The following is a 20,339-nucleotide window of genomic DNA, read 5'->3' as shown; positions in this document are numbered from 1 at the left end:
GTCATTTCGCCCGAAGAAGTTGAAACCAGGTGTGTTGACGTCCATCGGTCTCAACACAATTCTATTCCTTATCTACGGTTAATATGTACATTGGTCATCCTAGTTAGGTTGATAATAGGTTAGTAAATGAGGCGTTATGCCTTCCCCATCTGCCTAACAAGAGAGAAAAAACGGCTGCGAATACCGGAACTCTAACTTCTTTTACTTAAACTTTAATTTTTTACAATCGACGGAATTGACTGCTCTGAAGAGAGCTCGTTTCAATCGCGAAAGCGCTCGACCAATAATTACGACTTTACGTAATTCGTAACTTCGCTTCCGTAACTCGAAATAATTCCGTAAATTACGTGCAAGCCTAATTGTGCATAAGACATTCAAGGGGTTCTAGTTTGTAGAGCGGAGCGATATGGTCAATTCTTCATTATACTTTATACCAGTGGCGTAGCATCCACCCCCGCGGTCGCGGGAGGGCCCACAGCGCAAAGGGGCCCAAGCTGTTAGAATTTACGCAAAACCAAAAGCTGCATTGCAAAACCAATATTGCACATCTTATAACGTTGATGTTAGTTCTGCTCAAATCGTTTTGTTACGTAACAATGCCAGGGAGTCGTCGATTTTCGGCGTCTTGTGGTTTGATTAGGGATGTAAGTTTCAGAATTTCGAATCGAAGCGATTCGAATAAACACCAATTCGAAGCAATTTAAGAAAAAGGGCTTTGATTCTATTTAAAAAAAAATGTAATAGATAACACAAATCAATTGCACGACACAGTGGCGATGACTTTTCCAAAGCCGTGACACTCCCAGAGTCGTTGTATTTCATATTGGTAGCAGCTTTCGAGGGACCAATGATTTCGCTCAATTTTTTTCGACTGCTTAAAATGTTACAAAAGTTTCGCAAATATTTCAAACGTTTCTTCAAATTATCTACAAGATATTATTATAATAAAACACCAGTGCTTTGAAAACATGTCAGAGATGCTTCCCTCATTATCATTACTTCTTTTAAAATCATGGCGCCTACGGTATTAATCAGCGTTTATCATTTGGATGAATTTTGAAGGTCAATTTTAGAAGAAACAATCGCTGTACACCCGGTAATATTTGCAAACTTAATTGTATGTAAGTAAATATTTAACTGAGTAAACCTTTCTGTAACAAAAAATAAATATCAGCCGTAATATATTAGGTAGTTGATAGTGTGTAGTTCATGCAGTGTGTTTTTCTAGTGACTTTCTCAATTCTTTAAGCTCATTTTTGTTGATTTATCAGAATATATACTATATTTTTTCCAAATTTGAAGAGAGTTAACGATAATATGATGATATACTAAATAGAATCAGATTCGGAAATATTCGAATCGGAACATTGTGATTCGAAACTTACAATCCCTAGGTTTGATCGCACCGGCAAAATTACGAAGGCTGTCAGAATGATGTCGAAAGCAAAACCTCTCAGTGGCGCACAGAAACGCAGAAAAAGGGCAGAAGAGGAAGCACGTATGAAAAAAATTAGAGTAACCTAGATAAACGGCAAATTTTAGGTTACCATTGCCTTTTAATAGCGACATGTTATGCTTTTTGACGAAAAAAGGAGTTGTTTTAGCTCATTTAGGGTCATTTCCACGAAATATTTTTGCAGGGGGGCCCACGAGAGTCTTGCTACGCCACTGCTTTATACGTATCCTTACGTTTGAAGCCGTGCAGTCAAAAAAATGATTTATTTCTACGAAAATGCCTGTAGGGCTCATAGCGATCTATGAACTATATTTATTTAGTAGGTAGTCGATCCAGCAACGTAATATAAACAGTTTCAATAATGAGCAGAGCCCTTTGCAGTATTCTACGCATGGAACAAAGCGACCGTTGAACAACTTTAAACATGAAAACAATATAGATCGCGATTGTTAGAGGTTGTTGAATAGCATCACAATAGGTTTCGCCGATATATATATATGTCTCTAGCTATTAGACACTATGTGGAACTGTAGATCGTTTTGTTAAATTGATGTTGGTATTCTTCATCTTGTTGCTGTGAAAGATCACTTTCCTCTTTAACTACACGTCCAATTAATTGCTTTGACGTTTTCAGTGCTTAAAGAATATTGTCGCTGAAAGCTTTTCATTTCGAAAATTTCTCTTGGCTGATCCAAGATGTATATTCTGGAGCACTCAGAGGCTTACTCGCGCAACACAACATAAGAGAGGAATACCAAACATGAATTCGATCCGTCACCACGTCATTTTTACAATATATATATATATATATATACATAATACCGGTAACATTCCTAATGCAAGATTTTAAAATGCCAAAGCATGTATGGATACCAATATTGAAAAAGACAAGAAGATGGCATTTACATAGTTCAAAAGTACAATTACTAGAAGCATTTTCGCTTGGTCAACGTTTGGTTGGTTCTCTAATTTTACCGACAAAGCGCTAATCACAGGTTTCTCATAAATGCGATAAGATTATTAAAATAAAACCATATAATAGTGCTATACTGCCTCTTGTCCGGTTAAACTTGGGCATGATGATGGCATATCAATCCAGATGAAGGTTTATTTACAAAATGGAATAAGACCTGAAATGAGGAAAAAGGCATCTACAATTCTAAAAAAAAATGAATTGTGGCCCTGGATGAACTTCGCCCGCGGCATCAGAATTCTGTTTAACAATAGCCACCTCTTACGCAAATCTACCTCCCAAATAACCCACTTACGGTGGGATTCACCTCTAAATGTCAAAAAATAATGCCATAATGTATTTCATTTTATTGTGCGGAATACTCAAATTTTGGTTATCCTGGAATAAGCGCCCTTCACTTTTATGCTCTACCTTTCATGACCCTTTGTTGAAATGTTTACTTCATTCTGAGAACATATGATTGCCAAAGGAGTTTTTTCCCAAACATCAACATTACTTCCAAACTCCCCATTGAGTTAGTCTTCTCAATACTACAATGTGACTGCTATAATTGATATCTGCATCATTGCACCAATCTATATGTTACGTATCTTCCGGCAGTTTCACTTGGTCGCACAATTTTAACTACTTGTCCACGCTTCAATCCAAAATACCTAGCCACAGGATCACCACCCTGAATTCTAGGTAGTTGATGGTCTTTCAATTTATACCTAGCAAGAAGCTCCGCTTTTTCTTCAGGATTCAAAACGACATGCTCAGGAACAAGCTGTAAGAGAAGCATCCATATTATTAAAGGGAATGAAATATCACAACACGATTCGTTACAGACATATTCTAGCTAGAGTCTCTGATCACGTTATTGTCCCTGCCAGGTATCTTTAACTTGCCGGTTATAACCATGCCCAACTTGGAAGGGTAACGAAACACGAAAACTACACGACTATGGAGCTGCACTGGCATTCCTTCTCTCATGAGATAGCATTGACAAATTTTTCAGACATTGAAAACATATTTTCTGTCTGTCGCAAAATATTTCAACTTCTCCGCTTATATAAAAAAATGGGAATTTCCAATCAAGAAAATCTTAATTCCTCTTTTCAAATTACTTTCAGCTGATATGTGGCTTTCTAAAAAACAATTTCTTTGTAGCAAGTTCTCGATAATTCAGTTTCGAGGTTTTAGTATACCAACAACAACAATATTCAAATCCTAAATTACCAGTGTTGAATAGAACAGGATCAAGTCAGTAAAAATTTACTTGTGTCTCTAGCTCAATGATCCTGATGAATGAAAATCGTGAAGCGGTTATAAAAATAATGATTGCTAAATTGTCTACTTAATCCAAAATGGAAGGCGCTACGTTATAAACTACAATGGACACTGTCGCACCAACATCTGAAATTTAATGAATTGTGTGTTGTTGTTTCTATTTGGCTTCATTATGCTGGCAAAGCAATGAAATCTATCAATGCTACGATAGAAAACTAACATACTTGAAACCATTATATGATTAAACATATTCATGTGAGCTTTCTTTGCTGAAACGTAAGACACTCAAAAGCAGAAGACAACACACAGAAATAAATTTTGTGCAACAATAATTTTAATAGAATTCCAAGTAGCTAGCATCTTATATTATCAACAAAATATGCTGATCAGATACATTTGTTGCATTGTAACAATAAAATAACTCACCTCATGCTCAGTTATATTAATCAGCAGCTCTTGCTCAAGGAATTGTTCAAGAATATACTTAGGGGCCATATCAACCAGAGATTGTTTGGCAGACGGCGTCATTCCAGACTGAACAACTATGACTGCTCTTTGAATATTTTCTTCTTGCATTCTTTGACAATACATCTTGATATTTTTTATACCAACTTTAGGTTCCTCTGTGAACAGGAGAGCATATTAGAAAGCTTAATGACAAATCACCTATCACGCTACAGACCTTTTCAGTCACAAGACTGATTGAGGGTATGATTTTGTCTCACACTCATCTCGGGAGCTGTTTAAAAATAATAATTTGCAAATACACATAGATTTATGGGACATTTGGGCATACTTATGGGTCGTTGCTGGTATATGCCGCTATGGTGGAGAATAAATATATATAAATTCACACGTATTTGTATATAACTATTTTTAAGCAACTCACAAGGCATCTGAAAACCAGAACTCAAACTGTCTCATGCCCCCTAGTAGTAAGTAAAGTCTGTGGTTATATGGTACAAAACGTCTGTGAATGATATAATGATATGTAATCATACCTGGAAAAAATACAAACATCTGATCTGTAGGATCATCATTATGTGCAACAAGAACAGTCAACTCTTGTCTAGCTGGGTGCCTTTCACTTGGTTTGTCGCCAAATTCTTCTTTAAATTCTTCCAATGTTTGATCCAGTTCATGTTGAGTTACCAGGTATCCCCTATCATGACACAGCTAGAAACACAGCAGTTTGCGTCAAATTAAAAGGTTACTTTTACTTATACCCAGACTTTATTTGTTAACATTACTAGCAAATGAAGAATGAGCAAAATGAATATAAGAGATACAGAGCTTGAAAAGACGTAACATTTGTTGGGACTCGATGAAATAGACAAAATGTGCACAGTTTTTTTTCTCATACTGTCATACTCAATCAACAAATAATAATGCATGCATGTATTTGCCTAACTCTGTCCTGACTATGATTCACGAATCCCATATATCAGCGACTATTCATGCTCAAGTACTCAAACAATTTATCTTTTCAACAGTATTCAATATTATATTAAGAATGTTACAAACATATACTATGTGCAGGGTGTCTCAAGTCAAAAGTAAGTATACAGTTTTAATTTTGATTTGCTTTTCAGGTACTCATCATAGAGCGTTCATTTCTTCAGAAAACAGAGTATAGATAAGTAGTAAAATTTAGATATTGTTTGCATCTTCATCAACCTGTCAACCCACAGAATGACAATGAGGGATGTTGAAAAATGCAAACGATACCCAAGTTTTACTACTTATTCATACTACAGTACTACAGTACTATATTTCTGATATCTGGATATATGTATACCGTACCATATTATATCTTATCTACCTGCATCACTGTTTTTCGAATTCTCCATAGCCTGTATGTTTCCGATTCATCATCCATTACACAAGATGTTCAAAGTTACAATAGTCAGATAGTACCTTGAAGTAATATAGCAAGTAGGGTACCTTAGAGGCTGTTTGATAATAATTCTGGTATTGAAGTTAAAGTGTTAACTTACAGACTTAGGTTACTTTTTATGAAATGGCATATAAAGTCTGCAAAAACAGAAGCAGTAAGGTTATTGCCGGTACGGTAACTTCATGACATACGGTACCGGTATAGGATTTACAGAAATAGGATTTACATATTTTTCCGATGAGAGGAAATGCGATACGACTCAAATCATATGTTGAACCAAGGCCTCTCGTCCGGTTACCAGTCCATGCCAAGAACACTGCTGTACTGGAATAGGTTTAGTGTTTAGTCAGCCAGTTATTCAAGTTCTTATGCACAAACTTGATGGCGGAGGAAGCCGTAACTGACCAGCGGTTACCGTACGTGAATCACCTCACAGCCCTTTGCCCTACGACAGCGAGGAGTCCAGCAATCTAGAACCTTCGAATACCATACCGGTAGGCTGCAACGGCCGGCACCAACTTGCCTAATGTTCTGTGTATTCTGATGGCTCAGAAAAAAGCATCAAAACAATATTTTATGAAACCGATATTTTCTATTCCATGTCTGGATGCAAAATTAACATGAGCAAATGCCAAGCTTTGTACCTGGGGGGAAACAATCATTGCCAAAATTGTCCTATGAAAGATCGAGGACTTGAGTGGAACTCAAAAGATTTTAAATTGTTGGGTATTTTTATATTTGAAAATGATGCTGACCTTTATACTGTGAATATTTTGCCAAAACTCCAGTATAGGGCAACAAAGATTCGACCCTATCTGCGTGTCTACACTCCCGTGTTATTGAACACACGTTAACAGAGTGTAACTCCGATCTTGACTCCTTCAGAGGTCAAAAAGCACACAATGTATTGAATGCCAATTGTTATATTGTAAAGTTGCACAATCGAATTGATCCAAATAACGAATTACACTTGAAACCTTAAAGCAAGTATATGTGATGAAACCAAATTTCTAACTAACAAAGAACGGCAAAGACAAGCTACACTGAGCGAGAAAAATATATCATAAAGGAAATGAATTGGGACAACGACCTTGTTTCAGGCAAATAACATGCACTGCTAACAATAAGTGGTGAAAATATTACAATACACAGTAACTATTCTTATGTACTTGCTACACCAGAAAATGAAAATGATTGCACAATTATGGTCAAGAAGAAATCTTGATTTCCTTGAAAAAATTACGGTAATCAAACCCCTTATGTTGAGTACACTAGTATATGTATTATCCACCTTACCAATGAGACTTCCCAATAGTTTGTTCTATGGAAATGTATATCCATTTGGAATATTTATTAAAAACATTAAGTCGAGATGTTTAAGAGATACTCTGGGATGGGTTAATATGATAGATATTGAATCATTTTTTATTGGTCTTAAATTAAGATGGGTTAAATTTTTAGTAAATGATGAATTTGATGCTTCGTGGAAATCTATAGAATTTTTTTTTCTAAATTTATATGGAGGAATGAATTTGTTCTATGGAAATGTATATCCATTTGGAATATTTATTAAAAACATTAAGTCGAGATGTTTAAGAGATACTCTATGCTATTGGCATATTTTCAAATCTAAAGTTGTTACTGATGTAAGTCACTTGCATGAACCACTGTGGTTCAATAAAAAGATATCAAGTAAAGGGAAAATGTCATATATTGAAGATTGGAATAGAAAGGGTATTTGTTTCATTGAAGATATCTGTGATTCTAAACACCAAATTGCAATGTTTCCAATCATTTTTCATCATTATTGCTTTTCTGATTTTTATAATGACATGCAATCATATTTAAAAGTTTTATCATGTATACCCCAAGCATGGAAAAACATTTTAGTAAAAACCCCTCAAGCCAATCCACATCTTAGTCTATTGGAAGATATTAGAAGCATCAATAAAACTTCCAGATACATATATGATAAGCTTCGTAATGTAAAAATCTTGATGCCTAAGGAGAAAATAGAAAAATGGTCAAATGAACTGTGCAGAACTTGGATAATTGGTTGACGCAGTATGAAAAAGTTTTTAATTGCACTATTGAATCGAGACTTCGATCCTTCCATGTTAAACTTGCTTTGCGAGCAGTACCTACAAATGACCTATTATTTAGGATAAATAAGACATCAAGTCCGAAATGTACATTTTGTGAAAGGAATGTTGAAACCATGTTTCATTTATTTTATTTCTGTGAATTTGTGCAACAATTTTGGAAAATAGTTAATGCACGGCTAACTGTTGAATATGGTTTAAATCTTAATCTGACATATAGAGAAATTTTAATGGGGGTAGAGCAAAACCAAGGTATAAACTGTGTTTTATTGAGTGCACGATATTATATCTATAAATGTAAACTACGTAATGAAAGGCCTCAATTTGATCAATTTTTATATATGATAAAAAGTATATTTAACTGTGAAAAAATTATTGCAACTAGAAAATGTAAACTGTTGAACCACATTAAGAAGTGGAAAGTTATCATGAACTCATTTTTGGACACGTAGTGGACATAACGATCGTTTCAATATTATGTTGTTGTTGTTCTTGTTCTTGTTGTTGTTCTTGTTCTTTGACACGTTTTTAAAAAGTCGCTTTTCTCTTCGAATACTGGACCAATTGCTTTGAAATTTTCAGTGGTTGAAGATTAATTTTTTCGCTAGAAGGCTATTACTTTTGTTTATTCTTAAATTTTATATGAATCCTATGAGATATGATATTTCATACAAAATTTCGCGGTATTTATTTTTACTCATGGGAACACTGTTTTGCACTTATTTCAAGCGGTTTCGCGATCGATTGTCTTGCTCAGTACTACAGCTACTGTAGGTCGGTACTGGTAAGTTGCCATACCGGTGCCGTAACGCAGTGAAATTGACTTATTCCTTCCGCGGTATTACTAATGCTGCAATGCAAGTTTTATAGCCTATCGTATGCGGAACGGAATATCAGACCTACAGGTTCGGTACTGGTACTGGTGCCGGTACCGGTGTCTTACCACAATGAAATTACCGTAACTTATTCTTTCACGGTCCTACCAGTGCAGTAATGCAAGCGTTGTAGCACTTGTAGCCTACTATATTTGTTTATTTTGATGAGATTCTACTGGAAACAACATAAAATTTGAAAGAGAAGAATTGTTCTGTGATCAATTATCTGTCCTAAAGTGTAAATAACATAAAATTTGCAAGGGAACAACTGTTCTGTGATCAATTACCGTATATGGCCTACAGTGTACAGGTAAGATGCTGGCTGACTGCTAACCGGTACTGGTAGCTCAGTACGTAAGTACGATACTGGTACTGGTGCCGGTACCGGTGTCTTACCACAATGAAATTACCGTAACTTATTCTTTCACGGTCCTACCAGTGCAGTAATGCAAGCGTTGTAGCACTTGTAGCCTACTATATTTGTTTATTTTGATGAGAGTCTACTGGAAACAACATAAAATTTGAAAGGGAAGAATTGTTCTGTGATCAATTATCTGTCCTAAAGTGTAAACAACATAAAATTTGCAAGGGAACAACTGTTCTGTGATCAATTACCGTATATGGCCTACAGTGTACAGGTAAGATGCTGCCTGACTGCTAACTCAGTACCGCTTGACACGTTTTTAAAAAGTCGCTTTTCTCTTCGAATACTGGACCAATTGCTTTGAAATTTTTAGTGGTTAAAGATAAAAATTTTCTCCAGAAGGCTATTACTTCTTTTTTCGCTATGACGTCATCAAAATTATGTGACTCTACGTGTCCATATATTTGAGCATAGCTCTCTTGTTTTAAAGTGCAATTGTGTTTATGTGTTATATCGTGTGGATAAAAAGTGATGTTTTTAATAATAATAATAAAAAAAAAAAAACTTGCCTAATGTTAAACACATGGGCTTTGGTTAAACCATTGAGGTGTTATATACACCTCAATGGGTTAAACAAATTCGTGGACGCCATCTTGTGCCATATTTCCCAAACGCGAAACAATGCAGTCTTATGGGAAATTTTCGTCGTGTTGTTGTACCGAAGTCCGCTGTTATAAGGACTAGAAAGAAACTGAAGGGTGGATTTTGAACTTTGAGATATATGCTATCTGAATATATAACGCAATTAAGAATAAAAAACAATCTAATGCGTTAAATATGACCCCAAACACAGCGTAGAACCATTTTTGGTTCTTTTTTATAAAGATTTTACAGTGATACGCTAATCTGAGGCAGTAAAATGTCTCTGCAACAATCCTACAATATCATTTGTTCTTCTAGCGCAGCTTGGAGCCGAGCAGTAAGGCATTATTGAGCTTGACAGACGAAAAATGTTAACCAGAAAATAGAAACGGCCATTGGAGCACGAATAAATACAACTTTACATCTGTGACGTCATAAGGAACGCCATTGTCAAATGGGTAATTATGACGATTAGAATGGCCAATCCTACTTCGGAAGCAACTGGAACCGGTATACTTGTCTTCAAGGACAATTTAATGTACTATAAATGTAATTTGGCCAACATGACAAGATATAAACATGTTCGGCTAAGATTCTACTTCAAAACGCGACCTTCAAAATTTTTCTACTTAAAATATTAGTAAAAATAATAGGTATGTTTCAATATTTGTGTTGGAACTTCTCATAGGGCGCTGTGTTAAATTGCCGAGAACAATAGGCACAAGATGGCGTCCATTGTCTGAGCGTTGCCTAGCTTATATTATATATACGCTTTGGTAGGCGGTAATCAGAGGTGCTAAAAGGCAGGGTTGCCATATTGGCTTTTTTAACGCCAAATTTGCCATTTTTGGCTTTTTTCAAACGCGTTTGGCGTCAGAATTTCCGTTTGGCTTTTTGGCGTTTTTCAAGTCTATTCTAGTGTCTATTATTAAAATCATATGAAATACAATATTTCAGTATTTAGTGTGTAACAATTGAACAATAGCCTATTACTGTGTTACCTGTACTTAGCTACTTAACATTAGGATTTCCTGGAGCATCGATTTCCTTGTTTGTTACATTAACTCTTACCCATACCCAATCAGAAATAATTGCAGTTTCTGCAGAAGCTCAGACAGATGTTCAAGCAGGGTTGTAAACACTGCCTCGTTTTTATAGTTTTGCGTGTTAACTACGCTAAAATTACTGAATTAGATATCAGTGGTCCACTTGTGAGCGGCAGGGGGTTAGATAAATTTTTTAATAAAATTTATGGTTTATAAATTTTGGTAAATGTGAAAAATTTTTCAATAGTAAAGTACGATATAGGGACAATTTTTTAAGGTATATCACGAGTTTAAGTATAAACATGTAGGTATATTACATACTGACAGACTGAAGCAGCACCTTGTATTGTATATATTGAATGGTAAAATAATGCCAGAATGCTGTCCACTTGATATTTATTTTTTTTCCTACAGTTCTATAGGAACTTTACTTTCTATTTGTGTGCCTCACTGAATGAACTGAGGGCTCTACATCACCATCAGTACGTTGCCAAGGGCTTGGAATTTGACAAATCATGGGGCTTTTGTACTTAGTAAAATTGTTGGCTTTTTCTTGCTTTTCTTATGTCTTGATTTGGCTTTTTTTGAACGCTGAGGTCTGGCAACCCTGCTAAACGGTTTAGCAATGTCAGCACCACTGCACCAACTTACAGACTTGTTATTAAATTGTTAAACAAAAAAAGTATCAAAAAACGGTTATCATCTATTGAACGAACACATTATGTCATTGACTGAGGACTGTATCCTGGTACCATAGCTTATATATGTGTACGGTACCGTACGTACCCCCAGACACCAAACGTTGCTGTATAAGATATTGACTAACAATTTTAAATTGCATTGTAAAGGGTAATAACAAAAGCATTTTTTTATACAGAACATCAACGTAAAGGCAGTCCCTGTTTAGCTTTTTATTGTGAATAAGTTTCTCAATTCCTCCGCCTACAGGCCTAACATCTAATAAATTCTTAAAATCTCAATTAGCATATCACTTTCATCAATGCTTGCAGCACATTGTCTCTTGAGATTTCATAATTTGACCGGTTTGACTGCAAAGCCGTGGATTTCACAAGGCTGACGGACAACCCGACTACACGGACAACTCTTGTCTTCTACAATTTCTTCTAAGGATTAAATTTTTTTATTATTTTTTAACCAAATCTTAAGTGGAAAAAAGAATTTTGTCGATGGAATCAAATTTGTCAGATTAAAACTTCTGACTGTCTTTAAGTTTAGTCTGGATTTTGGCTATCGTACCGAGTTCGGTTCTCATTTCTTTCATGGACGAATCCGGCAAATTTAAAATATGTTGGAAACTGCTGGTGGTGATATGTGAAGAATCTGATGGACTAGCAGGGATGTGCACCTTTTTTTTTTACAAGCGGGCCAAATGCAAGTAACTGGGTGAAACTGCGGGCCGCACCTGTAAACTCTATAGAGTATATAGGTATACCTACGAAAGTCTCTGAATACGAAAAATTTGTAGTTTTCATTAGGTATTTCGATGTTCTTTCTTCCCACCATGTGTACCTTAAAGAATTTTCTACCTCCGAAGTAGTTTCCATAATTGGAACGGAATTAATTTGTTTCAAGCCCCTCTGTAAATAGAAAATTCCGTAAGTATGGACGCTCTTTACCTGAAAATGCATCAATCCGTTCCAAGCCCCCACAAAACTCGGACATAATATATGACTGGGCTAAGCAAAGACCGTGGCATACGTACATGAAATTCAGAATTAGTAAAATTAGAATTTACTTTTTTTTATTTTGCAGTTTTATTTTTTTTTGAGTTTTAACTGTTACGTGTATCATCGTATTTGCAACTGAAACTGAGTGAAACTTATTGTACGTACCCGCGGGAAACAAACGGGCCAACGGGATGGCAGATAGTTGATTGGCGTGTGGCAGGGCAGATACCACAAACTTTTTATATTACTCACGACACCATTCGTTGATTCAGAAAAACGCAAATGTAATTATGCGATCATCGTCATTATTAAATGAGTGAACCAAATTCCCATCTGCCAATAAAAGAGAATTAAGATCGGAAATCTTCTTTCATTCTGCGAGTCGGCGCTGATTTAAATATTTCATGTCGGCCGTAATGATTTTATTTTTGATTATTGGACACGTTTAGTGGACATAACGATCGTTTTGTTGTTATGTTGTTTTTGTTCATTGACACGTTTTGAAGAAATCGCTTTTCTCTTTGATTACTGGACCCTGGACCAATTGCTTTGAAATTTTCAGGGGTCAAGGATGGAATTTTTCTCCAGAGAGCTATTACTTTTATTTTTTGCTATGACGTCGGCAAAATTATGTGGCGCTATGTGTCCATATATTTGAGCATAGTTTTCTCGTAAATCAATTACATCAACATAAACTGAACGATATTGTCATCAACGATGCTGCGATAGATACTAAATAATATTTAGGAGCTATTTTATACGCTTTAAATTGCAAGAAATGATAAAATTTGCCCTCATGTTCGGTCACTATCAAAATGAAAGGATGAAAACAAATAATTACAACACAATTTGCTTTTAGATTTATTGTCGAGACGCATAAAATATCTCAACAAAATTGAAATATACGATAATAATTGTAAAATATTTTCAATCAAAAACATCCTCGACATGTAATAAGCACTTCAAGTCAGCGCTCCGATGCCGACCTCAATTTACTGCCGCGCGCTTACGACTGCCTCCGGTTGCGATAAAAAATGAAATATCTAATTGTAAAATGTTTTAAATCCAAGCGTTGACGGCGGCGCTGGAATGTGTGTGTATATTCGGTATTCTTACAAACACGAAAACGATAATCGAAGTTTGCGATATTCGAATAATAAATTCGAATCGGACATTCATGCTTCAAGCACTGCATTAAATTAACCTAAAATAAACCAATGTCGCAACGGCCTTTCGTATGTAGAAAATCTTACATTAGCCGAGGTAATATTTTAACAAAAAGAATTCTCGTAAGTAAAATTTTTCTTTGCGAGTCGCATTCGGCCCGCGGGCCGCAGTTTGCACACCCCTGGCTGGACTAGATCAGTGATTCCCAAAATGGGCGATATCGCCCCCCGGTGGGCGAAAACGATACAGAGGGATCGAAGGGGGCGATTTCGCGAAATCTGTTTTTGTTTGGCGCATCGTGCATTTGATCACTGTACGCGAAAATGAGGTAATGTTCACGACCACACCTGAAAATCTGTTTGAGTGAGAAATGTGTCTGAGCGGATGCGAAAGGGGGAATTGTTACGTCTATTTTGCATCTTGCTGATTAGCCAATGTCACGAAGTAAACAAGGAAGTCTATATCAGGAAGACATCCAAGCTGCGGTTTTGACGACGAATTAATTTTATTTATAATCTACGCTCAAGGAGAAAATTACATTTTTTTACGTAACAGAATTTATCGTGAGACACGTTTAGACTAAATTTTATTATATATATCCTAAGAATTCTACTGAACAGCTTATCGTTTAATTCGAGAGATTCATCACTGCTTAATTTTTGTAAGAATGTATCTTCTTAAAGAAAATCTTTATCAAAATTTCCCAAACCATGCGAAAATATTCACTTCGATGTTTGGAAGTACATATTTGTCCGAACAATTATTTTCGAAATTGAACATTACAAAGAACTAGAATTAGTGATGCCCATTTAGAATGATCCAATCTTGTCCTCGTAAAGCTACCAAGCGTAATTCAGCAACAAGACAGCGTCACATTAAATGTCATTACAATAATAATTTTTTAATAACACGACTGAGTTGAGTTGACGAATTGTCGCAGTTTTCGCGCGCTGTTCCGTTTTTACCTTTCAAAAAATGTATGCGATCCGCAAAAGACTAGCAACCCTAAATTTTGTCCCGCGAATAAGGTAGCTAAGTGTGATTACTTACAAGTATTCGATTCTTATCCGATTCCTAAATTTTCGATTCCGATTCTCGATTCCTGGACATAGCTTGACGAGAGAACATAACCACTTAAACAATACCATATGAAATCGAACAAAAGAGCGATGATCAAATATATGGACATAAAGCCCAAAATTAAATCGCATACAAAAAAGGAACTTTTAGAGCCAACAGAAATTTTGAAATACATTAAATAAAAGTAATAGCCTTCTAGAGAAAATATTACAAATTATAACCACTTAAAATTTCAAAGCAATAGTTCAAGTAAGTGAGAAAGGTTTTTTTTTCATAACAACACCAAGAAAATGAATTCTAACAACAACAACAACAACAACAACATAATAACAAGAATATCGGTCGGAGACCGGAGACTTATCGATCGAAACTGCGGTTTCGATTCATGACTCTATGGTGACCCCGCGTGTCCATCACTAATTAATTAATAACTCGCTAATTTTACGACATAATTCATCCAAAATCAATAGGCTTCTGGTCCGAGATATGATGAATGAGCTATGATCCCTTTGGACGACAACTGCGATGTTTAGATAGGAATTTTTGTTTTGTTGCTGATCGCTGATATGCCAAAATTTTAGTCATTTAAATATTTTGATATCTCAGCTGAAGCCTTCATCTCCCTGGTCAATTCACCAATGTCGCCGCCCCTTGCTTCAAAGCGGTCTATACCATCATTGATGAGATTTTCAACATATGCTTAATTCGTTCTATCGGAGAGCTATTTTGCTATTCCGGTCTTCCGGATTGAGGTGTAAACATTTTATATTATACTTAAAATTGCAACAGGCGTTTCACTTTTCCTAATGCAACTTGCTTCAAGTAAATAGGAGTTATGAACGCAATAGGGAAGACAAAAAATATACGAATGAAATGTGGCACATGTACTTGACCCTCAAAAACGAGCGAGTGGGAGAAGAGTGTAGAAATATAGTGAAGTTTGGTGCGTCGTAACAACTTCACGTAGCGGTTTATACATATAAGTGTCATAAAACGTTATACTTTGTTGGTAATCCAAGTTTTAACACATAAGAATCGATTCCAAGTCATCGGTGGTTTTGGTTTCACTCCTTCTCAAGTATTGTAGCTTTTACAGAAGTTTTTCCTCCACTTGACCTATAATCAGGGCTGCCATAACGTCCTTATTTTTAGAATTTGTCCTTATTTTGAAGGTCTTTTTTTAGGAAATATTTTTGTCCTCATTTCTAAGAAACATCCTTATTTTGACGTGTGTCCTTACTTTTAACCTTATGAATGAATATACCAGTAAATTAAACTTTGAATTTAGTTTAGATCTAAACTTCATGAGAGATAAAACGAGAATATCGGTCGGAGACCGAAGACTTATCGATCGATTAATGCGCTCTTACTCCATAGTGACACCGTGTGTCCCGTCACTAATCAATTTTTTAACTCGCTAATTATACGACATATTTCATCCAAAATCCATAGGCTTTTGGTCCGAGATATGATGAATGCACATGCAAAATTTGAAGGAGATTCAACTTCGCTTTCGTGATATCGAGTAACATACGAAAGTGTCTAACAGACAAACACACAAAGAGAGAAAATACCTAGCAACATACTTACCGATCGATGAGTAAACGTAAAAACATTTGCCGTGATAATTATGAGAAAGAATTCAACGGCGTCAACCAAAACGAAGGGCCAGTGATTTGCGAACTGCAGCTTTTGTGAATGTGAAAACAATCTGGAATAAAGATATTAATCAAACCAATCTATAAATAACTTTTTTAGGATTCAATGATTATACAAGGGCTATATCAATACATGCAAGCAGCTGAAATTTATTTTCATCATCACATCATTGAACATCCGACACTTGATATAAAAGAAAAATATTTTCAAATTATTCATGAGCGAATACCTATTAAACAATGTAACTGAATGTCAAGATGTAACAACACTACTTGGAAAGTATTCAAAAAATTTACAAAAATTAGAGCAAATGTATACACAAAGTACTGCAGCCAAAATAATAACGACAAGATGGACAATAGGACGCATGGAATACAAAAACAATTGAAGAAACACAGCAGCTCGGCGAAGATCAAGATATATGTGATTACAGTCAAGTTTCCGTACTCCTGAAGTATGCGTACCAAGAAATGAGGACACCGGAACGTAGTATGTGTACCACTAACCAAGTGAGTTTTATAGTATTTATACCTAAAAGTATGGCCTAACCTGGTACACATACTATGTTCCGTTGTCCGTCATCTTGGTACACGTATTTCTGGAGTACCAGTATTTTTGTCAATAATCCATAGAAATACAAATTATTATTTTAATTACTAATGTGATTGATTAAACACTGAATATCGAGTTATGTTATTAGTGGTATTGGTGTTTTTTAAGGGGGGTCTGGAATTTTTAATTGACGAGTTAGACCAAAACACCTAGCAAGTCTGATCGGAAGCCGGCAAATGTTAGTTAATAATAGTCCCGATGGTCTAACTCTAAAAGTGTTTCAAGCCACAAAAAATTTATATGTATGATATAGAAAACAATTCAGAAGACTTTTATCTCACACTTAAAGGGGGGTCTGACAGATGTTTGGTCTAATATGGTATATCACATGTTGAAGGTACCAGTATTTGAAGCCCTTCATACGCTGGAGAAGCAATGAAATGTTGTTTTTACATAATATGACTACAAAATATGTTGCATGTAGCTGTATAGCATTTATTTTGTTAAAAAATCCTTGAGCTAATCACCTGTTGTAGACTTCCAGTGTGTAAAATAATTTATGAAATTTTGGCTGATCTACTGCAGTCTTTTGTCTCCAGATGTTTCAGAGAGTAGTAGTAGATTTTAGTTTTTGAGGGAAGCCGCGTCAGTATTGCTGTTGCATATGTCAAAAAAGGTATTCTGCAGTTTGCAAAACTGGGCAGTTGCTTCAAATTCAGACATTTCCGAAATCCGAGCAACAGATGAAGGAAGAACCTACAAAAAAAAATTTCCCCGGTTCATCTGTTAATAATGACCTGAATACTGTTGGTAATTTTAGAAATAATAATCATGATCCAAGTATCCAACTGCTCAATAGGAGATAGATCTAATAGGAAAATACAAATGAATTAATATCCAAAACAATTCTTTGTGCTATACCTCTGCTTAATATTTAACAGACATTTTCATCAAGCTATTGAGTTAAACATGTTGGTCTGTTAGTTTACATGGCTGTTTCAAATGTTTTTTAGGGTGACCGTACATTTGAACCCATGTACATTTGAACCCATGTGTATATCCGCGGGTTCAATCTATATGCGCGTGCTAAAACCCATGGGTTAGGGTTAGTATGGGTTCAAATATCCGTAAAACAAAAAAAATTCCATAGGTGCAATAGTATGCAGGTGCAATTGTCATGGGTTCAAATGTACGTGGGTTCAAATGTAATGGAACCGTTTTTTAGACATGTTTTCATAAATTCCCTCTAGATGTGTTTTCATGCCAAAACCCCATTTGGTGAGCAAATCATTCTTCAAAAGTGAGTTTCCAGCCGTCTGCAAAAATTTATATTTTAGTTAAGGTATTTTGAAATAAATTGCCCTCACAACTGAACCTTGTCTACCATCTAAGCATGTATGTGTTTATATATATAAGTATAACAGCCACTTTGACAAAGTCTTATTTGAAACAAAAATTTGAATACCCCACAAAACAAATTGGAATTAATAAAATGTAACGGTTCCAGGAGAAATATTAACGCATTCAATAAATGTCGTGGATTTTGCAGTGGCAAAAAGTTATTGCTATTGATCACAAATCAACAATTTAAAAACACTCGACAAAAATTTTGGCACATCTGAAGTTATAAATACCGTATATATATATTTAAGCCATGTTTAGATAATAGCAATAATAGGTATCTAATTTATGTGAAAAAAGTTATTAGTACCAGCGGGAAATCAAGCAAAATGGATTATGATGACAAACGTAAAACACCTCTTATGTTGTAATATGCAGCTGTTGACTTCGTATACAATGACAGAATGAGTCTGGGAAAAAATTATCAAAATCAGTAGAACTCCATCATAAAACACTAATTAATTGTTAAGCTAAAATATGTGTGTTTAATTTATGTTTTTCATACAGAAGTCACAATTTCAGGGTGGTATCGCTCACCACATTTCTTTTTTTGCTGACAGTTCTAGTTGCTCCACCGAACATTTTCATTGATATGGTGTGAGCTAATTCTGATTTTTGAGATAAAGCATCACCCATCAGTCAATTTATATTCTTGCTCACTGCTTTGATCACACAGCATAAATCTTCACACTGCAACTTTTTTAGGATCCTTTCCTTCCTGAAAATATACATTTCTCTTATCAAAATTTACATTCCTTGACAAATCATTACTGTATTGGGTACCTATAAGAACATTTACAACTTACTCTTTTTTATGCTGAACAATCGTAGGGGTCTTACTACTTACTGAATACAGCGCGAAACACCGCAAAGAGCACAAAACAGCGCAAAGGAGCGCGAAACAGCGCAAAATAGCGCGAAACAGCGCAAAACAGCGCGAAACAGAAGGAAACCAGCGCAAAACAGAGAGAAGCGGAAAACAGGAGACGCAGTCATTACCACCTCCTGCCACGAAAGAACCACGGCGCCTCTCGCCATGGTTTTATGGCGCTATTTCCGGTATATTTACAAGGTTATGTACCGGATTATAGGTCATCATGCGAAATTTTATCTACCTTTTTGGTACTCCAGAAGTATGTGCAGCAATATGTCGCACAACCTGAATCCGCTACACACACACACACACATACTATTTTCAGGTTGTGCGCCATCTTGGTGCACATACTTCTGGAGGTCCCTTTTGATCTAACCCTCTGTTTTGGAAGGGGAGTGGTGACTCCTCTGCGGCCCATGGGCCGGGGCCATGGCCCAGCGAATTGTGCCTCAGCCCATCAGGCTATGGGCCGCGGCCCATCAAGTTGTGTAAAGAAACTATTCACTTGGCTAACACAGACAGTCCCCGAACTCATAATAGAACTATAATGTAAAAAATCTGAATTTTTTTTGTCCTAACCCTAACCTGGTACACATACTACAGGAGTATATTTTTTTGGTTCGAATATTGACAATTTGGTAAAAATTGAAAATTTTGTTAAGATAATTGAATTTTTCCTGATGGGGCCGCGGCCTATCAAGCGGTGTTTTGCGCTGTATTCAGTAAGTAGTAAGACCGCAATCGTAGCACAAAGCGGCTCTCTACTACATCTACTCATGGGAGCGTTAAAGTGAATTTAAAATCTTACTGTCAATGTGCTTTCGAGTGCTGGATCGGTCCTAGGGTCTTCCCACTTAATTGATTGTTCTTCTATTTTGTAATCTGCATTCTATCAGTTCTATAGTCAAGTATATCGTGTAATATTCCATGTGCACAACTAACTTGAATATTTATAAGTCACTCGGTTAGTCTTGACGCGAGACAGCGCCGTCAGAACACAGAAAAACGCAGAACGTCGCACGATGATTTTCGAAGCAATAATATGTCAGAACCGAGCGTGACGGTGAATTTAACACCGGGACCAAATTTCCAGAGTTACACGGGGTTGGTTGTATTCGTTGCGTGTATTCAGTTGGCTTCAGTTTTGTTCAGTCCTATTTAGTTTTGTTCAGTTGTTTTCAGTTGTATTCGGCTGTGTTCAGTTATATTCAGTAGTATTCATTTTCAAGACTTATGTCACGTGCCTCGCGCCGTGTATTCAGTTGTATTCAGTTATATTCAGTTGTTGACAACA

General features: G+C 35.9%; 1 protein-coding gene across 1 annotated transcript; it reads right to left on the bottom strand.

Moving 5' to 3' along the window:
- Positions 1-2,761: 2,761 nt before the first annotated feature.
- Positions 2,762-5,748, bottom strand: LOC120338261 (DNA-directed RNA polymerases I, II, and III subunit RPABC1). Its single transcript, XM_039406226.2, has 4 exons — positions 5,521-5,748; positions 4,700-4,874; positions 4,125-4,321; positions 2,762-3,195 (listed from the first exon to the last, which is right to left on the bottom strand). Exons 1-4 carry the CDS (start codon positions 5,575-5,577, stop codon positions 2,992-2,994), a joined length of 633 nt encoding a protein of 210 aa, XP_039262160.1. The 5' UTR covers positions 5,578-5,748; the 3' UTR covers positions 2,762-2,991.
- Positions 5,749-20,339: the final 14,591 nt, after the last annotated feature.

Source organism: Styela clava, chromosome 10, assembly GCF_964204865.1.
Source record: "Styela clava chromosome 10, kaStyClav1.hap1.2, whole genome shotgun sequence".
In the NCBI taxonomy this organism is placed as follows: Eukaryota; Metazoa; Chordata; class Ascidiacea; order Stolidobranchia; family Styelidae; genus Styela; species Styela clava.
The sequence above is the reverse complement of the archived record's forward strand: the minus strand, read 5'-3'. Positions and strand labels throughout refer to the sequence as shown.